This window comes from Panthera uncia, assembly GCF_023721935.1.
Source record: "Panthera uncia isolate 11264 chromosome D3 unlocalized genomic scaffold, Puncia_PCG_1.0 HiC_scaffold_8, whole genome shotgun sequence".
In the NCBI taxonomy this organism is placed as follows: Eukaryota; Metazoa; Chordata; class Mammalia; order Carnivora; family Felidae; genus Panthera; species Panthera uncia.
The window spans coordinates 68,304,916-68,326,096 of NW_026057586.1; the positions used below are offsets into that span (position 1 = coordinate 68,304,916).

At 41.9% G+C, this 21,181-nt stretch overlaps 2 protein-coding genes across 9 annotated transcripts in view; one reads left to right on the forward strand and one right to left on the reverse strand.

The window, feature by feature from the left end:
* CHEK2 (checkpoint kinase 2) overlaps positions 1 to 4,326 on the reverse strand; it is a 47,470-nt gene extending 43,144 nt beyond the window's left edge. The window contains exons 1-2 of one of the 3 annotated variants that reach the window (XM_049619786.1): positions 4,196 to 4,326; positions 1,723 to 2,053 (exon numbers count right to left, since the gene is read on the reverse strand). In XM_049619786.1, the coding sequence (XP_049475743.1) occupies positions 1,723 to 2,047 (325 nt within the window). In that variant the 5' untranslated portion in view covers positions 2,048 to 2,053; positions 4,196 to 4,326. Of the gene's footprint in view, positions 1 to 393; positions 479 to 1,722; positions 2,054 to 4,195 lie in introns of those variants that run through there. The other 2 variants (XM_049619785.1, XM_049619788.1) reach the window with 2 other exon arrangements.
* A 112-nt stretch (positions 4,327 to 4,438) lies between these two features.
* HSCB (HscB mitochondrial iron-sulfur cluster cochaperone) lies at positions 4,439 to 20,408 on the forward strand. Of its 6 annotated transcripts, none has more exons than XM_049619802.1 (6): positions 4,439 to 4,763; positions 6,488 to 6,584; positions 6,935 to 7,024; positions 7,647 to 7,791; positions 11,683 to 11,730; positions 20,166 to 20,401. In XM_049619802.1, the coding sequence occupies exons 1-6, from the start codon at positions 4,528 to 4,530 to the stop codon at positions 20,255 to 20,257; spliced, it is 708 nt and encodes a 235-aa protein (XP_049475759.1). In that variant the 5' UTR covers positions 4,439 to 4,527; the 3' UTR covers positions 20,258 to 20,401. The 6 variants fall into 6 exon arrangements, with proteins under 6 accessions (XP_049475759.1, XP_049475760.1, XP_049475761.1 ...); XM_049619805.1 differs by lacking the exon at positions 4,439 to 4,763 and adding an exon at positions 4,784 to 4,872 and having other exon boundaries at positions 20,166 to 20,322; XM_049619803.1 differs by lacking the exon at positions 11,683 to 11,730 and having other exon boundaries at positions 20,166 to 20,408.
* Positions 20,409 to 21,181: the final 773 nt, after the last annotated feature.

Here is a 21,181-nt window from a genome sequence, read left to right on the forward strand (position 1 = left end):
TAAAAAAAAAAAAAAAAAGAATAGACATAGATCAATAAAATATTATTGAAAAGTCCAGAAATAGACCCTCGGATTTATGGCCAAATAATTTTTGACAAGGGTGCCAAGACCATTCAACAGAAAAAGAATAGTCTCTTCAAGAAAGTGCTCAAACACGGGGTGCCTGAGTGGCTCAGTCGGTTGGGCAACTGATTCTTGATCTTGGCTCAGGTCATTATCTCACGGTTCATGAATTTGAGCCCCATGTCAGGCTCTGTGCTGACAGTGTGGAACCTGCTTGGAATTCTCTCCCCTGTTCTCTCTACCCCTACCCCACCCTCTCTCTCTCTCTCAAAATAAATAAACAAAATAAAATTTGAAAAAAGGATGTGCTCAAACAACTAGGATACTCACATGCAAAAGAATAAATGTGGACCTCTGCCTCATACCATAAACAAAAAGCAACTCAAAATGGATCAGGGTAAGGTCTAAACATATAAAACATCTAGAAGAAAACAGGTGTGAATCAATAACTAATTATGATAGCTCCTAATGGAGCATCATATACTTTATGCTGTTCACCCTATCAGGATCCTCAGATATATGTAATCTCACTTTTAAAACTACATGGATGGAACTAGAGGGTATTGTGCTAAATGAAATTAGCCAAAAAAAGACAAATATCATATGCCTTCACTCATATGAGGAATTAAAGATACAAAACAGATGAACATGCAGAAGGGAAGCAAAAAGAATATAAAAACAGGGAGGGGGACAAAACATAAGGGACTCTTAAATATAGAGAGTAAACAAAGGGTTTCAGGAGGGGTTGTAGGGGAGGGGGGGAATGGGCTAAATGCATAAGGGGCATTAAGGAATCTACTCCTGAAATCATCGTTGCACTATATGCTAACTAACTTGGGTGTAAATTCAAAAAAAAAAAATTTAAGTAATTAATTAAAAATAAATAAATAATAAGTAAATCAATAAAAGTGATGCAGCCCACTCACCCTTTCTCCCCTTATCTGTTTCCCACCCACCATACATCAGCCCCACCCCTATCTTAAAACTATGGCTTAAATGAGTACAAAATAGCTTCAGATACTTACTTCTCAATTTAAAGTTGTACCTATAAACATTCCTATATTATTTCTCCATTTTCTACTGTTTCTTTTTCAGGTCATCAAAGTTGGACATGAAATAAAGAGTGATAAGGTACAAATAATACATTAATCATTCACTTTTAATATTAAAATGCTATTTCAAACACACACATAGCAAGGCCTTCCTACTGGAATCAGGAAGTGTCAGAGAGGATGAATGTATTTAAACTGCAGGGTTGACTATTTTGAGATAAAATCAAGTAACAGTCAACAAACAGCCTTACATATTCTGAAACTGTAAGAGGGATGTTCTAAAGCTGCCACAGGAGGGGTTAAGTGGTGAAGTTTCTGTGATGAGTTCAAAACTGTCTGCAAGTTTGAATGAATCAGCATTTTTCTTGGGAAAGGGTCCACTGCTCTCCTCAGACAGACAGAACATTACAGACGCCCAATAATACCTGTTGAAAGAATAAATGAAGGGGGATCCACAGCAAGTGAGAGTCAGTAAACTCCCCCAAAACTGCTTTCTTGGTTCCAACTTTCATCACCTTCCAACTCCGGGATCATTCCAGATGGTCTTAAGCTTTCTGTTACAACTCTCTACAATTAAAATATTACACAATATAACCAAGGGTCTTACCAAGATTGGTGAATCCATCCTGAAGAGCCCACAATCGAGCCCAAGGGGCAGGGACAGGCTCCTCCGGTTCTTGGTCCTCGGGAATCGAACAGAGTTCCTGGGTGGATACCGTGTCTAAGGAGCTCAGAGTCCCCGAGCTGGAATGAGAGGACTGGCTGGATGTGGGTGCTGTGTTGGTGGAAGAGCTGGACGTGCCCTGCGAGTGTGAGGAGGAGCCATGTGTCTGGGAGGAGATGCCTTGAGACTGCGAGAAGCTGCCTTGGGACTGTGAACAGGCACCACTGCCATGGGGCGGCTGACCCTCCACATCCGTCTCCCGAGACATTACGACCTCAAAAATAAGTGGCCAATAATAAGATAAGTTTCAAGGAACAAGACTTGAAGGTCAAGAGTGAAGGACGGACATATTTACATCAGAAAAAAAAAAAATCCGGAGCATGCATGTTCTGCAAGAGTTAAAATTCTAACAGTCCATGGGAAGCCTGAGTGGCTTAGTCAGTTGAGCATCCGACCCGTGATTTCGGGTTAGGTCATGATCTCACGGTTTGTGAGATGGAGCCCCACATTGGGCTCTGTGCTGACATGGAAGAGTCTGCTCGGCTCTCTCTCCCCCCCTCTCTCTCTCTCTCCACCCCTCCCCCTCCACACATGAGTGCACACTCTCTTTCTCTCTCTCAAAATCAATCAACTTTAAAAAAAAATTAAATATTTCAAAAATATAGATCTAAATAGATCTATAGTTCTTGTGGGCTGAGGTTGCCATCAGATCACTTTCACCAGATGAGTGTTTTGTAGGGCAGCCACAAACCACAGGGAAAAGAAAGAAAAAAATTATTTGAAGGTTATAAATAAGCTAAAAGCAATTAACTAAGTTGGGGGTGGGAGGAAAGACTGATAACAGCTTACATTCATCTAATTTTTTTAATTTTTTTTTTTTTTTAATTAGGAATGAAACCTAAAAGGTATTCACTAATACAATCAACACTACACTTAAATTTCATGTTTTGGAACAAGAAAGAAAGGGAATGTTGGTGTGGATTGGAGTAGAAGATGATTAAAGAGAAACTATATACTAACTCACTGCACCACTCAAGAGGTGACCATTTATGTAAAATGTCACTAATGCCCCTCCTCCCCCAAACCTGCCCCAAGACTGTGCAGACCACATCCTGTTTGTTCATCTAGATTCCTTGACTCCTAACTAAGGGCCAGGCTACTTAATGAGACAGAACACAAAGAAGACTGCTCTAAACAACTCCACCTAGCACTTTGTGATGCTAAGTTACTATGCTCATCTTTTCAGCATCCTAAATGGCCTTCCAGCCCAACAAAATTCTGCAGAAACCATAAGAGGTTCCCACCCTTGTTTAGAATTAACTTGATGGACAGCTTAATAACAGAAATTATAACAAAGTCAATCCTTAACTTTAAATCCCTAATGTGATTTTTATAAAGAGGGGAGAGGGGCATTCTCTCTTCTCCCCAGATATCCATACTCAGGTATTCCTCCAGGAGAACATAGTAAACATTACTCACACTGACATTTATATAGCTTTCCAAATACAAAGATCCTGATGACTTCTTCTTAAGCCACACCAGTAAGGTGATGCCAGAGCTGAGTACGCCAGCTCTAATACTACCTCGGTCAAGGTTGCAACCTCTTTCAGCTTTTTGAGCGAGACTTCTCCACCCTGAAAACTGGGAAAAGACTGAGTCAAGTAGTGGCTGCTATCCTTGCTTATTGGTAAGGGTCCACCGAACGGAAAACACATTACTCTCAGCCATGAGGAGGAAGTATATGGAAAGGTTAGAGGCAAACAAATCTGGAGTAGATAGATCTTGAGGATTAAATGAGATGACACATGAACGTTCCTCCCCCAGCAATGCTTGATAATTGGGAGAACAGAATTCCAGTCCCAAAGAATCAGACAACCGGAAAAGGGTTTACAAGTGTAACACATTTTTTTTTTTTTCCAAATAGAGAAACTGAATCCCATGGTGGACTGGTGCCCTCCTACCCTCTCCTCGCCAAGCCATCCCACACACTTACTTATGGACACTCGCAGGGCATCCTCTTACACAGGTCAGTGTGTTTCCAGTTCCTGCAGCGCCTAGCAGCTAAGAGTGAGTTCTCAATAGGTTTTTTTTCGAAATTGAATCTAAAATATGGTAATAATTACTAACATTTATATAATCTTTACAAAGCAACTTCCCTCTGATTTTGAAGAACACAACTTTGTTCTTTCTTACCATGCACGTCTGGGCCAGTTTCAGCTTGTAAGCAACAGGGGAAGTGAACTTCACCTCGAAGTTCATCTACGAAGGAAGACAGTCGCCCACGCGTTCCTCTCCTCCCCCAAACCAAGCTCAAAAACCAAAGTGAAAATTCGGGAGATTCAGCTCGCATCAAGACCCCAAGAACGGGAATCGAACCCCCCAAACACCCAAGAGAAAGTTCCCCGCTACGACTCACCGCGTGAGCCCACCTGCAGCCACACGACTCACAGCAGCCGCAGCCAGCACTGTGGCGCTAAACAAGCACATACGAACTCCACCCTCAGCCAATCAAAACAGCCCTCCGCCGCCGCCAGACCAATGAAGAGCAGCCGATGTGGTCGTCTACGCGTAGCCTCAATGCTTTCTGGGAGTTGTAGTTTAATATGAGGAGCGGGATTCCCAGAATCCAGGTTCCCCCGGGTTATCCCGCCCCCTTAGCTGCCCAGCCAATCAGCAGCAGTAGTCTGGTTGGGCCCTCGCTCACGGTTTCCCCCCACAGGTGACCGTGGCGAGACAGGCCGCGGCCAGATGTGGGGCGGAAGGACCGGCGCCTTGCTGCGGGTGTGGGGGCTGTGGCCCGCAGGGGTCCGCGGGCGGAGACCTCTAGGCTGCAATGCTGCGTCTCTGGCCGGAAACAATTCCCCCCAGTGTTGGAACTGCGGCGGCCCAGGGGTCCCCAAGCGGGGAGACGGGTTCTTCTGCCCACAGTGCCGCGCGCTGCAGCCACCTGACCTCACTCGAGATTACTTCAGCCTCATGGACTGGTACGAAAGGCGGTTTCAGGAAATGCGCCGGGCGAGAGACACATCCGGGACTGGCGAACTAGCGTGGAGGGCCGATCATGCTTGGGAAGGAGAAGGCGGGACCTGTTAGGTCGATGGGCGGAGCCCTGGAAAACTGGGGGCGGGGACTGGGAGGGTGGGATTGCGGCCGGTGAGAGAGGAAATTGAGGGGTGGGCCTAAGGATAGGCTTTTGATCGATAGAGACCAGAATGGAGGGAGGACTGAAAGGGCGGGGATGGAGTTCTGGGGGAACTGAAGGAGGCTTCAGTGGAGGGAGGGTTGGGACCTGAGAAGAGAAGCTGAGGGGCGGGGCCTGAGGGAAATGAACTGGAGTGCCAGGGAAAGCAGACTTGAAGGACAGGGTCAAAATGGTTAAAGTTGGAGTGAGGATTTTCAGAAAGGGGTACTGAGGTGTTATGCAAAATAAGGGAGTAAATGAGCTTCCAGGTTTGTGAACACATGGAGATGTTGGGAGAATAGTGCGCCTAGAGGGCTTGGGAGCTCCCCGGAACTTTCCACCTACGCATCTCTTCCATCTGACTGCTCCCGAGTTACATCCCTTTATAATAAATGGGTAATCTAGTAAGAAAAACAAACAAAATAGGGTGTAAAAGCACCGAAAAACTGAACGTTGTGGTCTGAGTCTGAGAGAGAAGGGAGATTTGGAAGGAGAGAGACTGAGAAATGACTTTTTCCTGTTTTCCTCCAATGGTCGAGGAGCTTGGAGAGAGGTGAAGTTTGGACCGAGCTAAACTATTATGACAGGGCAGACTCCACGAATAGAAAGTGAAAGGGACTGGGTTAAAATAAAGTGGGAGACCAAGATGAAGGGACCTCGCCTCTCAAAAGATCTGGTGGGATTCGAAATGGTCCCCTTAACTCTGGGATCTGCCCCTGCCAGTCACTGCATACTTATGATGGGCTGCAGTAACACTATCCTTTAAGTTCTTGGAACATGCCCATCTCGTTCGCACCTCAGGGCCTTTGCATGTTCCCTCTGCCTCTGCATGACTTTTTCCTCTCATCTTTGATTATTTTTTTTTAAGTGTATTTATTTACGTGGTGGGGTTGGGCTGGGCAGAGAGAGAGGATCCCAGGCAGCTTCCAGAACACAGGGCTCAAACTCATGAAGCCTGAGATAATGACCAAGAGTGTGTCGCCTAACTGTGCCAACCAGGCACCCCTGATTATTTTTCATCATTATTCAGGTCTCAGCTCAAATGTCATCTCTTTGTCCACCACATCTACCCCTTTCTCTGACCTTTTTCTCTTTTTTTTTTTTTTTAATTTTTTTAACGTTTATTTATTTTTGAGACAGAGAGAGGCAGAGCATGAACGGGGGAGGGTCAGAGAGAGAGGGAGACACAGAATCGGAAGCAGGCTCCAGGCTCTGAGCTGTCAGCACAGAGCCCGACGTGGGGCTCGAACTCACGGACGGCAAGATCATGACCTGAGCCGAAGTCGGCCGCTTAACCAACCGAGCCACCCAGGCACCCCTTTTCTTTCCTTTTTTTTTTTTTTTTTTTTTTTTTTTTTTTTTAATTTTTTCGACCCTTTTGTCTTTCATAGCACCTACCACTTTTTAAGGTTATCTCTCTCTCTACATGTTTATTGCATCTTCCCCCATGAGAACAGGAACCAGGCCCACAGTATAAAAATACAAAAATGTTTGAGGCATGAATTTTATCTCCCAATTTCCTTACAGCAACCGTGCCTTCGCAGTGGACACAGCGAAGCTCCAGAATAGGTACCAGCAGCTACAGCGTCTTGTCCACCCTGATTTCTTCAGCCAGAGGTCTCAGGTAGCCTGTTAGCCACCCCTAATCATACCCAAACACTAGTGCGTGGTGGGGTGGGTAGCCGTGGCTTTGCAGTGATGTGATTATCAGAGACAGAGCTAAACAGCCAGCTCCTCCCGGGGACAGCTTGACCCCAGACTGCCAGGCCCTGGATCTACCCTGCACTCACAGCTTTTACCTGACTTCCCAGAAGAGTTAGAACCCATCTGTTGAAAATAAAGACAGCTCATCCCACACCAGTTCTACTTTGATGACTTCCTTAGGTGCCGGCCCATCAGCATTTTATGAAACAGTTTGTGAATGTAATGTGGCTATACCGATGGTAATAAGATTATCTTCATCTCCACTAACAGACTGAAAAAGACTTCTCAGAGAAGCATGCGACCCTGGTGAATGATGCCTATAAGACCCTCCTGGCCCCGCTGAGCAGGGGACTATACCTTGTAAGGTGATTTCCCAACCCTTCTATGCCTGCCTACATGGTATCCATTGTGCTGTGGGACAGCTGCTCCCCTGTATTCAGCAGAAGGGTGCTTGAGACCTGAGTTAGTCTAGGGATCCAAAAATAATTAGCCTCAAAGATACTGAATGGAGATAGTTTTCTCTGAATACTTGTAAATCTGCTTGCCTGATTGCATTTTTTTTTTTTTTACCATTTTCTCTAAATTTCAAGGGTTGGATGGTGATGGCATTTAGGGAAGAGTAATTTGGGTTTTTGTTTGTTTGGTTTTTTGGTGGGGAGGAGCAGAGGGAAGAGTTTAGCACCTTAGCATTTTAGGATTTAGTAGAATCTTTACAAACATCTAGTTCAGTCTCCCGAGTGGAGGAATGACTCCTCCAGGGTTACACAGTCCCAGGGAGCAGAGAGGAATCCTGTCCCAGCTCTCTTATGTCAGTGTGACTTTCTCATACCCTACCTTCACACTCTCACTATTAAGACAGTTCCGTGTTTTGTTTTGTTTTGTTTTTATGCATGGTATTCTGTTCTGAAGGGTGAGTAGGATTTATGACTCTGGCCACAGTTTCTTCAACTAACCTTACTTTCTCTGCTTCATGTCCCAATAGCTAAAGCTCCATGGAGTAGAGATTGCCGAAGGGACAGATTATGCAATGGACCAACAATTCCTCATGGAAATAATGGAAATCAATGAAAAACTTGCAGAAGCTCAAAGTGAAGCTGCTATGAAAGAGATTGAATCTATTGTCAGAGGTAAAAGATAAAATACCACTGAATGCATTTTATTGCTGTTGTGAGTACATGCCCAAGGTTAAGTGGAGAACGAATATGAAAACTACATATTGGTCATCATAATGATTCAGGGAGTGTGTTTTTTCTTGATTATACTGAAAGCAATTTTGTCTGAAGTTTAGACTTGCAACATCCGTAGCTTGCCGGAAGGCAGCCCTAAACCAAGAATGTAATAGTATTTTGCAGATTGCAATCCTCCTTCCTACCCATGACATCATTTAAAAAAAATGTTTTTATTTACTCTTGAAGGAGAGAGATAGAACATGAGTGGGGGTGGGGCAGAGAGAGAGGGAGACACAGAATCCCAAGCAGAATCCAGGCTCTGAGCTGACAGCACAGATCCCGATGCGGGGCTCAAACTCACAATCTGTGAGATCATGACCTGAGTGAAGTTGGTTGCCCAGCCGACTGAGCCACCCTGGCGCCCCCGCATGACATCATTTAGATGTTATTATTGTCTCTGACAAAGATAAATAGGGCTTTCTGTGCACTGACAGTGTGGAACCTGCTTCGGATTCTCTCTCTCTCCCTCTCTCTCTACTCCTTCCCCTGGTAAAATAAATGAATAAAAACTTAAAAAAAAAAAAAAAAAAAAAGAGCCTGGGTGGCTCAGTTGGTTGAACATCCAACTTGGTCTCAGGTCATAATCTCATGGTTCATGGGTTCGAGCCCTGCATCAGGCTCTACACTGACACCTCAAAGCCTGGAGCCTGCTTCAGATTCTGTGTCTCCCTCTCTCTCTGCCCCTTCCCCCCTTGTGCTCACTTGCTCTCTCTCTCATTGTCTCAGAAATAAGGAAATAAACATTAAAAAAAAAAAAAAAAAGAATAAATAGGCCTTAAAAGTTCATGGAAATGCCCAAGGTCACCTTGCAGAGCAAAGACTGAAAAACTGACTTCTGATCTCATTGCTTCGCTTTCCATCTTATTGCATAGTGTATCAGTCAGGGGTCTCCAGAGAAACAGAACCAATAGTATATATGTATACATGGAGAGAGAGAGAGAGGGAGAGAAAGAGAGAAACCTATTTTAAGGAATTGGCTTACATAATTGTGAGAGCTAGCAAGTCTAAAATATGGAGGGCAGACCAGCAGGCTGGGAAACTCAGGCAGGACTTCTATGCCCACATTATCAAAGCTAATCTTTACTTAAAGTCAACTGGCTGTAAATGTTAATCACATCTACAAAATACCTTCACGGCAACATCCAGACTAGCATTTGACAAGACAACTGGACCATAGCCCAACCAAGTTGACACATAAAATTAACCATGCCATGCACAAAAGTTTCCAAATTCTCCCGATTGTATGCACGTATGTACTTTCACAAACGTTTGTGGCATGCCTACTATGTATCAAGCATTGTGCACGACACAGTGAATAAGAAACACACCGCCGGCCCGTGTCTTCATGGAGTTTATATATTTCAACTCATTGTGTCCAAAATGGAGTTCATGAGCCTCTCCCCTCCCTCCTGAAAAAAACTACTCCTCTGCTGATGTTCCCTAAGTAAATGACACCATCCAGTTGCAAAGTCCAAAACACTGAGGAGGCATTCTTAACAACTTATCCTCCCTTACCCCCGTAGACAGTCATCACCAAATCTCGAAATGCCAACCTTCTAAATGTGACCCAAATCTGTGTTTTCACTGCCAGCACCCTGTTCCAAGCTACCATTCATTCTCACTGGGACAACTGCAGTAGCTCTAGACTGGTCTAGCTGTACCCTCAATCAAATATATTCCTACATTGTGATTTGTGTGATCTTTTGAAACCCAAGTCTAATCACATTACCCTTGGTCTTACTTTAAAATTTAACTGGCTTCCCAGTTAAAGATCAAAGTCTTATGGGCTTCCAGGGGCTTCTTCCTCCCAATTGCCTCTCCACCTTAGGCACACAGGCTATTTCTAGTTCTCCATCTGTATCAAGCACCTTTCTACCCTAGGGCCTTTGCACAGGCTGTTCTTTTACTTGAAACCCTCTTCTACTTCTAGTTAACTCTTCTTGCTCCAGATCTGGGGGCAATCATCCCTTCCTCAGAGAATCCTCAGCGAACCTCTTTATCTATACCTTTTGACAGTGGACACTCCCCCCTTGTAGGACCAATCACAGTTGTAACCTTACTGTTGTACATGAGATTATTTGACCAATTTCAACCTCCCTCCCTCCTTGGACTGGAAGTTCTGCAGAGGCAGAAATTGTATCTGCTTTTTGGTCCCCTCATATCCTCAGCCCATGGAATACTATTCCACAGGGTATATTGGTGTATAACAGGGACTCAGTAAATATTGAGTGAATCATGATCAAAGAATTACTTGTTTAAAAGCAGTAAAATGACAATTGGTGAGGGGAGGTCTATCAGCCAGGAGTGTATCAACAGCCTTACACCTGGGTGGTGTTGGGAGAAGAATTCAGTGCTTGCAATTAGAAGCCCCATCTGCACAGCTTTGGAAGGCAGAGGACTATGATGCTGTACTGTAAGGGAGTCTTGGGTGCACTGTCAACACTGCCACTGAATTTATGTGTGACCTTGAGCAAGTGACTTCACCCTCTGAGCCTCAGTTTCCTTATCTGTAAAATGGAGATAACATCAGTACTGGTTGTTACAAGGATTAAAGTAAATGAAATAAAACATGTAAAACGCTTAACAGTGTCTGGCCTGTAGCAGGTGCTCAGTCATTGGTGGAGGTTATTCTATCCCTAGAGTAAATGTCTGGTTTTGAGCAGGTCACTGACCTTCATTTAGATTAATTCCTAAGTTTCTTTCCCTATAGGCACCTGCTAAGGCCCAAGGTTAGTGAGTGCGTATTCGAGGGCATAGGGCTAGTTAGATCTGGGACAGAACTTCAGAGCCTCTAGACTCCTAAGCCAGTGTTCTTTTGCCAACACCACATTGCCAGTTTCCCGCCACTGTATGAGAATCTGGATACTTGGGGTCTGTTCCCAGCTCCTCCACTCAACCGACCATGTGACCATAGGGCCATCTCCCGATACCTGTAACTGCCTGCAATGCGGATATAACATGTTTGAAAATGCTTTGAAAGCAGGCACCATATAAATGATTGATACTATTTATATCTGGAAAACACACATAAAATTCTTCATTTTCTAATGAAGACCCAGCAGAAACATCAGGTGGCCACTTCTCTACCTCCTTTGGCATCTTCTCTCTTATGGTACAACATAATCTAAATGTTTCATTTTCCTGGGCGGCTGTAGAAGTTGCAAGAGATTGCTTGAAACACTGTAATGCCCTGCCCTAGGCAATCCTAGCTTGCTAATTTTCTCCTGCTTGAAATCTGGAAGATTCATACTACTTGATGGAGATAATCAAAGCATTTCCTTGTCCTGTTTATTTTATTTATTTATTTTTATGACTCTATAGCCATTTTACAAGACTTAGTGATTGCCCTTCAGACCTTTTTTTTTTTTTTTTATGTTTATTTATTTTTGAGAGAGAGAGAGAGAGGGACAGAGAAAGAGAGACAGAGGATCCCAAGAGGGCTCCATGCTGACAGCAAGGACCCTGATGTGGGGCTCGAACTCACAAACCGTGAGATCATGACCTGAGCTAGAATCTGCTGTTTAACCAACTGAGCCACCCGGACGCCCCACCCCTCAGACCTTTTGTAAGTAGAAAAACATAATGTAACTAGGGTCAGCTGCACCAAACAGGAGCTGTCTTCATGGGACATGTGGAGACAGAGTTTATGAGGCCTTACCCTGGAATCTAAGCTCCCTGTTGTGTTGTGTTGTGTTGTGTTGTGCTGTGCTGTAACCAGCTACAAAGTGTTACCCTGACATCATTAGTCTATTTGAATAGAAAAATTAAGATACTGATTTTCTCTTTCAGCTAAACAGAAGGAATTGAGTGACAATGTGAGCAAAGCTTTTGAACAAGGTACTTTCTTCATTTCTTGACTTTCTTAAATATGAAAATAGATTGTAAGCACTGAGGTATAACCATTCAATAAGTAGCTATTATATATCCATCCTAGGATAGGTACATGAGGAGCTATAAAATATAGGCAAGCCTACATTTCTCCCTTCAAGGATTCACAGCCTTGCTAGAGAACCAAGTGGTATGCCAAAAAACAGTGATATGCCAGAGAAAGATTAGATGAAAGTGCTTCTATTCCCCTTTAGCAAGTAGGAGAAGTGAAGGTGAGGGTTGTAGGCTGAAGCCAACAGAGACAGATCCTGAGGGCAAGGCTACACAATCAACATTTGGCAAAGCCTGCACACTCCTTTCTTCTGCAAAGCCCAGGAGGAGAAGCCCGTGGCAGAGCTGTGCCCAAATTACAAATATGGGCTATTCATCCTGGTCCCCATTGCTCCTGGTTCCCAGGTTGAAGAGATTGGGTCTTTTTCTAGCTATTTTGAAGCAAGAACAGTCTTTTTCTCCATCCCAGACTTATGCCACCCCTTAAATAACAAAATAATGGCCTTTTACCCTTTACCTGAGAGATCATTTGATTGTGGGAAGAAAAAGGCCACTCAAGCTAGCCCAGATCAAAAGGAGATTATTATAATGAATTGGGACTATCTCCCAGAATCCAAAGAGAAAGTCCCTGTGATGATTATAGTACATAGTGTGATAAGAGCTCTTCTGGGGCAAAGCCTGGGGACCAGAAAACAGTCTGGAACCAAAGCTGTGGTCACGGACTCGGTGCCTCTGGCAATTCCTTTCCATCCTCTCCTCACTGTAAACCAGCTCCATCACCTTCCTCATTAGTGTGCAGTGCTCCAAAATGCCCTCCCCCATGGGATGACTCTTTAGTCCTCCTTGGTCTATTACCTTATAAGAACAAAGACTTTGACCATCTGATTAGAGTCCCCTAGACCCATCTCCGGATTCCTGAGAGAGGGGATTTGATGGAGCCAGATGCCCATTGCAGTCCAGCTAGTGCTGAGGGCATAGGCTTATACAGTGTGCCGCCCAGTTTGCAGGGACTGTAGGAGCCCATTCTGAGGCATAGGCAGAGGGAAGGTCTCTAAAAAGATGTGAGAGAAAGCTAGATTAACAGCAGAAAAGTCTGGAACCTAGCCTGATACATCTGCCTGAAATCCATGAACCCAGCCCACTGGCTAAGATGTTCACGTATTCCACCATCTCCTAGCACATGTTGGCAGATTTTTATGTTTTTGATTATGAAATATAATTTTTAAGAAGACTACACAATACATAAGTACAATTTAAGGAATAAAAACAAAAACACCCATGTCCCTACCGCTCAGCTTAAGAAATAGAACATGCACAGAAGATATACAAATGGCCAATAAGCACATGGGAAGATGTGCAGCATCACTAATGATTAGGCAAATGGAAATCAAAACCACAGTGAGATACTACCTCATACTCATTAGGATGGCTATTAGAAAACCCAGAAAATGACCAGTATTGGTGAGGGTCTAGAGACATTGAAACCCTTGTGCACTAGTGAAGGGGATGTAATACAGTGCAGCCACCGTGGAAAACAGTACGGTATTTCCTCAAAAAGTTAAAAATAGAATTACCATACAATCCAGTAATTCCACTTCTTTTTTTTTTCTTTTTTTAAGTTTATTTATTTGTTGGAGTGGGAGGAGAGGGAGGGAGAGAGAGAAATCCAAAGAAGGCTCTGCGCAGAGCCCGATGTGGGGGTCAGACTCACCAACTGTGAGATCACGACCTGAGCCGAAATCAAGAGTCAGAGGCTTAACTGACTGAGCCACCCAGGCACCCCCAGCAATTCCACTTCTGAGTTTACCCCTGAAGAATTGACTCAAAGAGATACTTGCATACTGTCAAAGATAAAGCCATATACTAGTTAAAGTTGTAAGGATAGGTTTTAATCAGTAATAACTATCGCCATAGGGAAAAGAGTGCGGTGTGAACCGAACTCCAATTTGTACAGAGATGACTGAGCATTTTAAATTAAAGGGAGAAGGAGGGAGTAGGGAGGGGGGTGAGTGTTGTCTCAGTAGAGTCTGGGAAATGAAAATTACAAAAATGGGAAGGTAGTGGGGGTTGGTCCATGTGAAACCGACCTGGATTGCTAACTGGGGCTTAATTAGAGTGGGGCTCAGACACTAAGAGACAGGCCCTATTTTCTAGTGTTGGCTGCAACAAACAGTATGAAAGAGACAGCAAGAGACATTCTTCTTTCTCGGAACAATGGAAGTCCATTTCTCATTCGATCTCCCTTTGTTTATTAAGGTCTAGCTGAACCATCTGTTGCTACTTGGTAGGAGAAGATATTTACTGGATGACATGAGCAGTCAGGCATTTAATGAGGAGCATCTCTATGGAAACAAAAAGAAAAACAAAGATTAATGGTGGGAGCAGACTATAAAGCCAGTTTCTGAGTCCAGAGGGTGGGCAGTCACTTAAGACTCTGAACTCTTAAGCATCTTTACGTGGTGGTATGAGGATGGCAATGACAATCTGATAGATATCTTAGTTTATAGTTTGAATGCCAGTAGTGATGGCCTAGACATCAATGTCACAGTCATGGCTACTTCCCAGAGCAGAGCATGGAAGACACAGGAGTTCTGGTGGATTTTCTGGGTAGCCCAAGTGGCAGCAATGGTTGCCCACACGTGATTTGTAGTGACAGGTTCTTTGATGTTTATATCAAGTTGTCTGGCATCAGCTTACAGGGCTTTTTCAGATCCTGGAGGAAAGGGCAACCACAAGACAAGCTGAGTCCCAATAAGGACCTGGGCAGTCAGGTTTTAGTTCTCAGTGATGCCAAGTCAGGAGAGAAGGAGAAAAATGGGAAACAGAAATTTGGAGAGTTGTAGGCAAATATTGAAGGAAACTAGGAGGATTAAGAATTTGCTAAGGGCTAAAAAAAAAAAAAAAAAAAAAGAATTTGCTAAGGGCTGACAAAATGTGTAAGATGGCAGGAAAGATCCAGTTCGGTTTTCAGGAAGATAATAACCTCAGAGACAATGAGCAGAAATAGATTCCGGGTGTGACATACTTTTCCACTGTCATGAAATTTCTCTCTACAGTCACCCCCCTTTTTAATCAAATGTTATCAGTGGGGTGCCTGGGTGGCTCAGTCAGTTAAGGCTCCGACTCTTGATTTCAGCTCAGGTCATGATCTCACGGTTTGTGAGTTCAACCCCCACATTGGGCTCTGTGCTGGCAGCTCAGAGACTGCTTGGGATTCTCTCTCTCCCTCTTTCTCTGCCCCTCCCTCCCCCCAAATAAAATTAAAAACTTAAAAAAAAAGGTTATCAGAGTAAGAATAGTTTTGTTTGCAAAATAATTTTAGTTTCATTAAAGTTGGCCTAATTATTAGCATGAGTGAAATGAGAATGGTAATCACCCATACAGATTAAGTTTCCTTTATGGAACCTTTTATAAGGAATCTCAGATTGGACTTTAAAAAGCCTCTTAATGCTAGGAATTCAAGTGAAGAATTCACTGTCAGACATCACCTGCACTACCTATGGACTTGGGTGAATTCCTCTTTTCTCGAGGTTTCCCAAAACATCCTAAATTTCCTGGGCCTATTGGGAAATGACCTACTTTACTCACCTGTAAGGCTGGGAACCCTATAAGCCAGGTGCCAGCCCAGTTTTTTCCTAGAGGGCTTTGTAAGCTTGGCTCCATAAAGTCAACCTTACCTCCTTAAAATTGTCCATTCTGTCTGATTTTATGCATCATTTTCAAATGTGACATTCCTATCAAAGCTTTGGTCATAAAACCAATGTTTTAAATTATGTTCTATTCTATTGACTATTTTCCTGAGCCTAGCAAATAGATATAGTGCCATGAAAATAATAGTGTCTTTCTCTGATGGACTTATTTTGCTATGCATTATACTCTCTAGTTCCATCCATGTTGTTGCATATGGCAAGATTTCATTCTTTTTTTATGGCTGAGAAATATCCCATTGTGTATATGTATATACCACTTATTTACCCATTCATCAGTCGTGGACACTCGGGCTGTTTCCATAATTTGGCTATTGTGGACAATGCTGCTATAAACATCAGGGCGCATGTCTCCCTTCGAATTAGTATTTTTGTATTCTTTGGGTTAATACCTTGTAGTGTGCAATTGCTGGGTCATAAGGTGGTTCTATTTTTAACTTTTTGAGGAATCTCCATCCTGTTTTCCAGAGTGGCTGTACCAGTTTGCATTTAAGAAACAAAACAAATGAGAAGTGCCTGGGTGTCTCAGTCAGTTAAGCATCTGACTTCAGCTCAGGTCATGATCTCATGGTTCATGAGTCTGAACCCTGCATTGGACTCTCTGCTGTAAGAGCAGAGCCCACTTGGGATCCTCTGTCCCAATCTTTCTCTGCCCCTCCACCGCTCCCACATGTGTGTGTGTGGTGGGAGGGGGGGCAGTTATGTGCACTCTCTTAGAAATAAATAAACGTTAAGAGTTTTTTTTTAATAAATCAAACAAATGATTATATGGGAAAAAAAGAGGAAGACAAACCAAGAAACACACTTCTAACTATAGAGAACAAACTGATGGTTACCAGAGGGAAGGTGGGTGAGGGGATGGGTTAAGTAGGTGACAGGGATTAAGGAGATGAGCATTGGGTGTTGTATTTAAGTGCTGAATCACTAAATTGTATACCCGAAACTAATATGACACGTTATGTTAGCTAACTGGAATTTAAGTAAAAACTTAAATAAATACATAAATATTTTTTAAATGTTTATTTATTTATTTATTTATTTATTTATTTATTTTTAAGAGAGAGCACACACACAAGCAGGGAAGGAGCAGGCATAAAGGGACACAGAGAATCCCAAGCAGGCTTGCTGTCAGCACAGAGCTCACTGCAGGGTTCTAACCCATGAACCATGAGATCATGACCTGAGCCAATATCAAGAATCTGTGCTCAATCAACTGAGCCCCTAAATATTTTTTTAAAAACAAGACTAAAACTTCCTGGATCGTTAAGTCATAAACCCATAGGCTTTTTTTGGTATTTTTTTTTTAGTATGTATGTATGTATGTATGTATGTATTTTTATTTTAAAGAGAGAGAGCACAAGTGGGGAGAGAGACAGAGAGAAAGAATCTTAAGCAGGCTGCACCATCAGTATGGAGCCCAACACAGGGCTCGATCCTGTGACCCTGGGATCACGACCTGAGCCAAAATCAAGAGTCAGACGCTCAACCAACTGAGCCACCCAGGAATGCCCCCCCCCCGCCCCAATGGCTTTTTCTTTAGAGTTTTGAAAATCCTAACTTCGTTTATCATTTTAGTCTCAGGGTTATTTAAGCAATGCCATCAGAAGGCTATACCTCAGGAGTACCTGGTACAATCTTTTTTCGAGGGTCTCTGAGACAGGCCCTTTTTGTTAACTACAGTAGTCTGCCATGCCATGTAGCTGGTTGCAAGAGCTTGTAGGAAAGCATCAGCGTAAAGCAACAACTCTCTGTGGATATCAGAAGACTTAAAGTGACCACAATTAAAGACCTGATGAAAGATCATTGTAAAAATACTACGGTTGACAGGGAAATGTGGTTGTTTCTGTAAGTCAGCACATTGTGAAGTAATAACTAGGCTTATCACAATATGCAAGAACCTATTATAGATAGAGCATTGACAAATTTCTGGGAACTTTATAAGATTTCTAAAATAATAGCATTCTACCCATACAAATATAACCTCCAGAAAGTTAAGTATCTCTTCTTTGACAATGCTTCCCATGTAATATAATTTCATCGAATAAACCTAATTAGTTTAACATCTCTCCTTTTAGAAGGTGAGAGAACAAATCCTTTGAGGTTCTCCAGGGACCCTCAGAAAATTCAAACTTAGTTTTAGGTCAGGAAGACTTTATTTAGAATTTGATTTTGGGAAGTTGTCTGAAGTGTCGAATGCTTTAAATATTTTAGGATCATAGGTCATTGTGAAACAATACTTAGTTATCCACTTAACAATGTGATGATAAAATATTTCAAAGGCAAATACAAGCGGTAACATGAAAAATAAAGATCCTTAGCTCCAAATAGAGAGAAGACTCTTCTCTGAAGCAATGAAGGACATGATAAAGACAACATGAAGCACAGGAAGTTACTTTGATAAGACACACAATGTTTGTTTCCTAGGCAGATTACTCAAAAGGTTAAGAAAAATATTTTGCAGTCTTTTATTAAGAGCAGACCAATGACCCAAGGAACTTTGTCATTTTAACAGAACGAAAACCAAACTCTGGTTTTCTATCAGTGCCCTATTGACGTTAAAGTTCATTTCAAGGGGCGCCTGGCTGGCTCAGTCAGTGGAGTGTGCGACTCTTGATCTTAGGGGTATGAGTTTGAGCCCACATTGGGTGTAGAGATTACTTGAGAAAAATAAAATCTTAAAAAAAAATAAAACTAAAAAACTGAAATTCATTTCAAAAATATGTATAAATCCACTTAATCTTAACCAGCTTTGACCTCACAACATAAAATTCCTTTTCCACAAATGCTCTACAACTTTCAATATCCATTCATATTTTGTTGTATTCCTTCCTTCCTTCACATTCTACTTTAGGACAAAATTACTCCTTTATCTTAACAGAAACATATTCTTCATTCTTCGTGTACTTTTCATATAAAAACATATCCTACGTTTCTTCCAATCTTTGTACCCTGAAGTTGTAGTCATATTTTTTTATATATTGATTATAAGTTTTAACCATTAGTAAGCTTTATTTTACTAGGAAGTAGACAATTGAGAACTATAATATGCCAGTATTCTGTAGTAGTAAGCAAATTTATGACTATACCATCTCATAAACTGTAGAGGTATATATGCTTCCTGTAATACATTTTTTTTTTTTTAATATGGCAAGAACATGTTTATTAAGAGACTCAAAATCCTTGGCCTCTCTGGACCATATAAAAATAAATAGCCAATGGACACCTAGGTGGCTCAGTCAGTTAAGCATCCGACTCTTGATTTCCACTCAGGTCATGGGATTGAGCCCCAAGTTGGGCCCTGCACTGGCAGCATGGAGCCTGCTTGGAATTCTCTCTCTCCCGCTCTCTCTCTCTGCCCCACCCCAGGTCACACACTCTCTCTCTCTCTCTCTCTCTCAAAGTAAATAAACATTTAAATATATATATAAATAAATAAATAAATAGACAAAAATATATAAATTTCGGGGTATCTGGGTGGCTCAGTCAGTTAAGCGTCCGACTCTTGATTTCAGCTCAGGTCATGATCTCACGGTTTCGGTTTCATGAGTTTGAGCCTGGCCTGGGCTCTGTGCTGACAGCAGGGAGCCTGCTTTAGATTCTGCCCCTCCCCTCTTTCTCTCTAAAATAAATTAACTTAAAAAAAAAAAAAAGTATATAAACTTAAACTTTTGCTTAATAGTAAATGTTTTAGTAGTGCCTGTGTGGCTCATACAGTTAAGCATCATTCTTCAGCTCAGGTCACGATCTCAGCCCCGTGCCATCAGGCAGGGTGAGTTCAAGCCCCACACATCAGGCTCTCTGCTGTCAGCGCAGAGTCCACTTGGGATCTTCTGTCCCCCTCTCTCTGCCCTTCCTCCGCTCTCTCTCTCTCTCTAAACAATAAATAAACGTTTAAAAAATAGTAAATGTTTTAGCACTTTATCTTATTTAGAAATTATTTAGATATTTCATGAATATCCATTATTTAACTTAGTTTACTTAGCAAGACTAAGATTTCAAGTTGCCAGGAAGATTTTGGACATGATTTTTAGGCAGCATATTATAAAACATATTTTTTGTTGGGATAAATAAAGTTTGTCAGAATGATTTTAATTTGAGTAATATCAGATTTACCATCTCTAGAATCTTAAACATCTAGTTAAATATAATATTAGGTTATTTGACCAGTAAGTCCAAATAGAATGAAAATGTATGTTTGCATTATATTTAATGTTAGCAACTCTATAAACATGCCTATTTTATTAAACCCAACAATATCAAGTTAGTCTTATTTACCAAAGATTTATACAAATTACGTGGCAATGAAAAATATTTGAGTTGGCTCCTATAATTCTGGAAGTTTTAGAAGACTTCGTTTACATAAGAACTTCTTTCTAAGCAAATTAAGATACAACTCCTTTAAGGGATTTTATAAATTAATTTGGTAATCCCATCTGGAGATAGAGAAATATCATTCATATATATACATATATATATATGTGTATATATATATATATATATATAGATAGATATAGATATAGATATAGATATATGTATATATATAGATATATATATAGACACAAATACAGATAGTTCAGTTTTCATTTTTAAATTTTATCTGTAAGTCAGACTGGCTACCTTGGTCAACAGAGTTGGTTTATTCTTGTCTGAAATGAAGCCTCACATTAATGTCTCTGTTTATTTCAGATGATTTTGAAAAAGCCAAGGAAATTTTAACAAAGATGAGATACTTTTCAAATGTAGAAGAAAAGATCAAGTTAAAGAAGATACCTCTCTAATGATTACTAGTTTAAAAGTTTTAAAAATAAAGTTCTTATATATTTCTTTTCTGGCTTCTGCTAATTGAGACTAGAGATGCTTTGACCGCTTATAGCATCTTAGTTAAACCCGTGGCTCAAACATCACGGGATGTCAAAGTTTGTCATGAGAGGAAACAGTGTAGGGAGAGCTTGGGTGGTCCATTCTTTGTGTGATATTTAATACAGCATGCTCCCCCTCTAGGCCAGTAAGTGAGGAAGTGGGGATGTGGCCAGCTCGAGGCCCTGGAGAAGGGGTTGGCAAGTTTTTACTACAAAGGGCCAGATAGCAAATACTTCAGGCCCTGTGGCCCATACTGCCTCTGTTGTAACTACTCAACTCTGTCATTGCAGCTTTTGGTCTACAAAACAGGCAGGGGACTAGATTTGGTCCAGGCTTTCCCAACGTCCACCCTAGAACTACATCTTCTTTCTAATTAGTAGTGCCCTTGTTACCACAAATTGCATTCAGTTTGGTAACCATGCAGAGCTGCCTAAGAATCTCTCAGGCCTACATTTCAGAATGTAGACAATATTTATTACCAGTTAGTCTGGTATTTAACACCAACCCCATTTCCAGCTCCACCTTGGTGGGGTTGGAGCAGTTTTAATTTCTTTCTGGACAGTTGACCTCTCTTCTCTATTCCCCCACTCCTCTAATCCACCCAAAGAGCAACTCCTGCTTACTCTTTTGGATCCTTGGAAATTCAGATTAAGTTCTTTTTTTTTTTTTTTTTTTTTTTAAATTTTTTTTTTCAACGTTTTTTATTTATTTTTGGGACAGAGAGAGACAGAGCATGAACGGGGGAGGGGAGAGAGAGAGGGAGACACAGAATCAGAAACAGGCTCCAGGCTCCGAGCCATCAGCCCAGAGCCTGACGCGGGGCTCGAACTCACAGACCACGA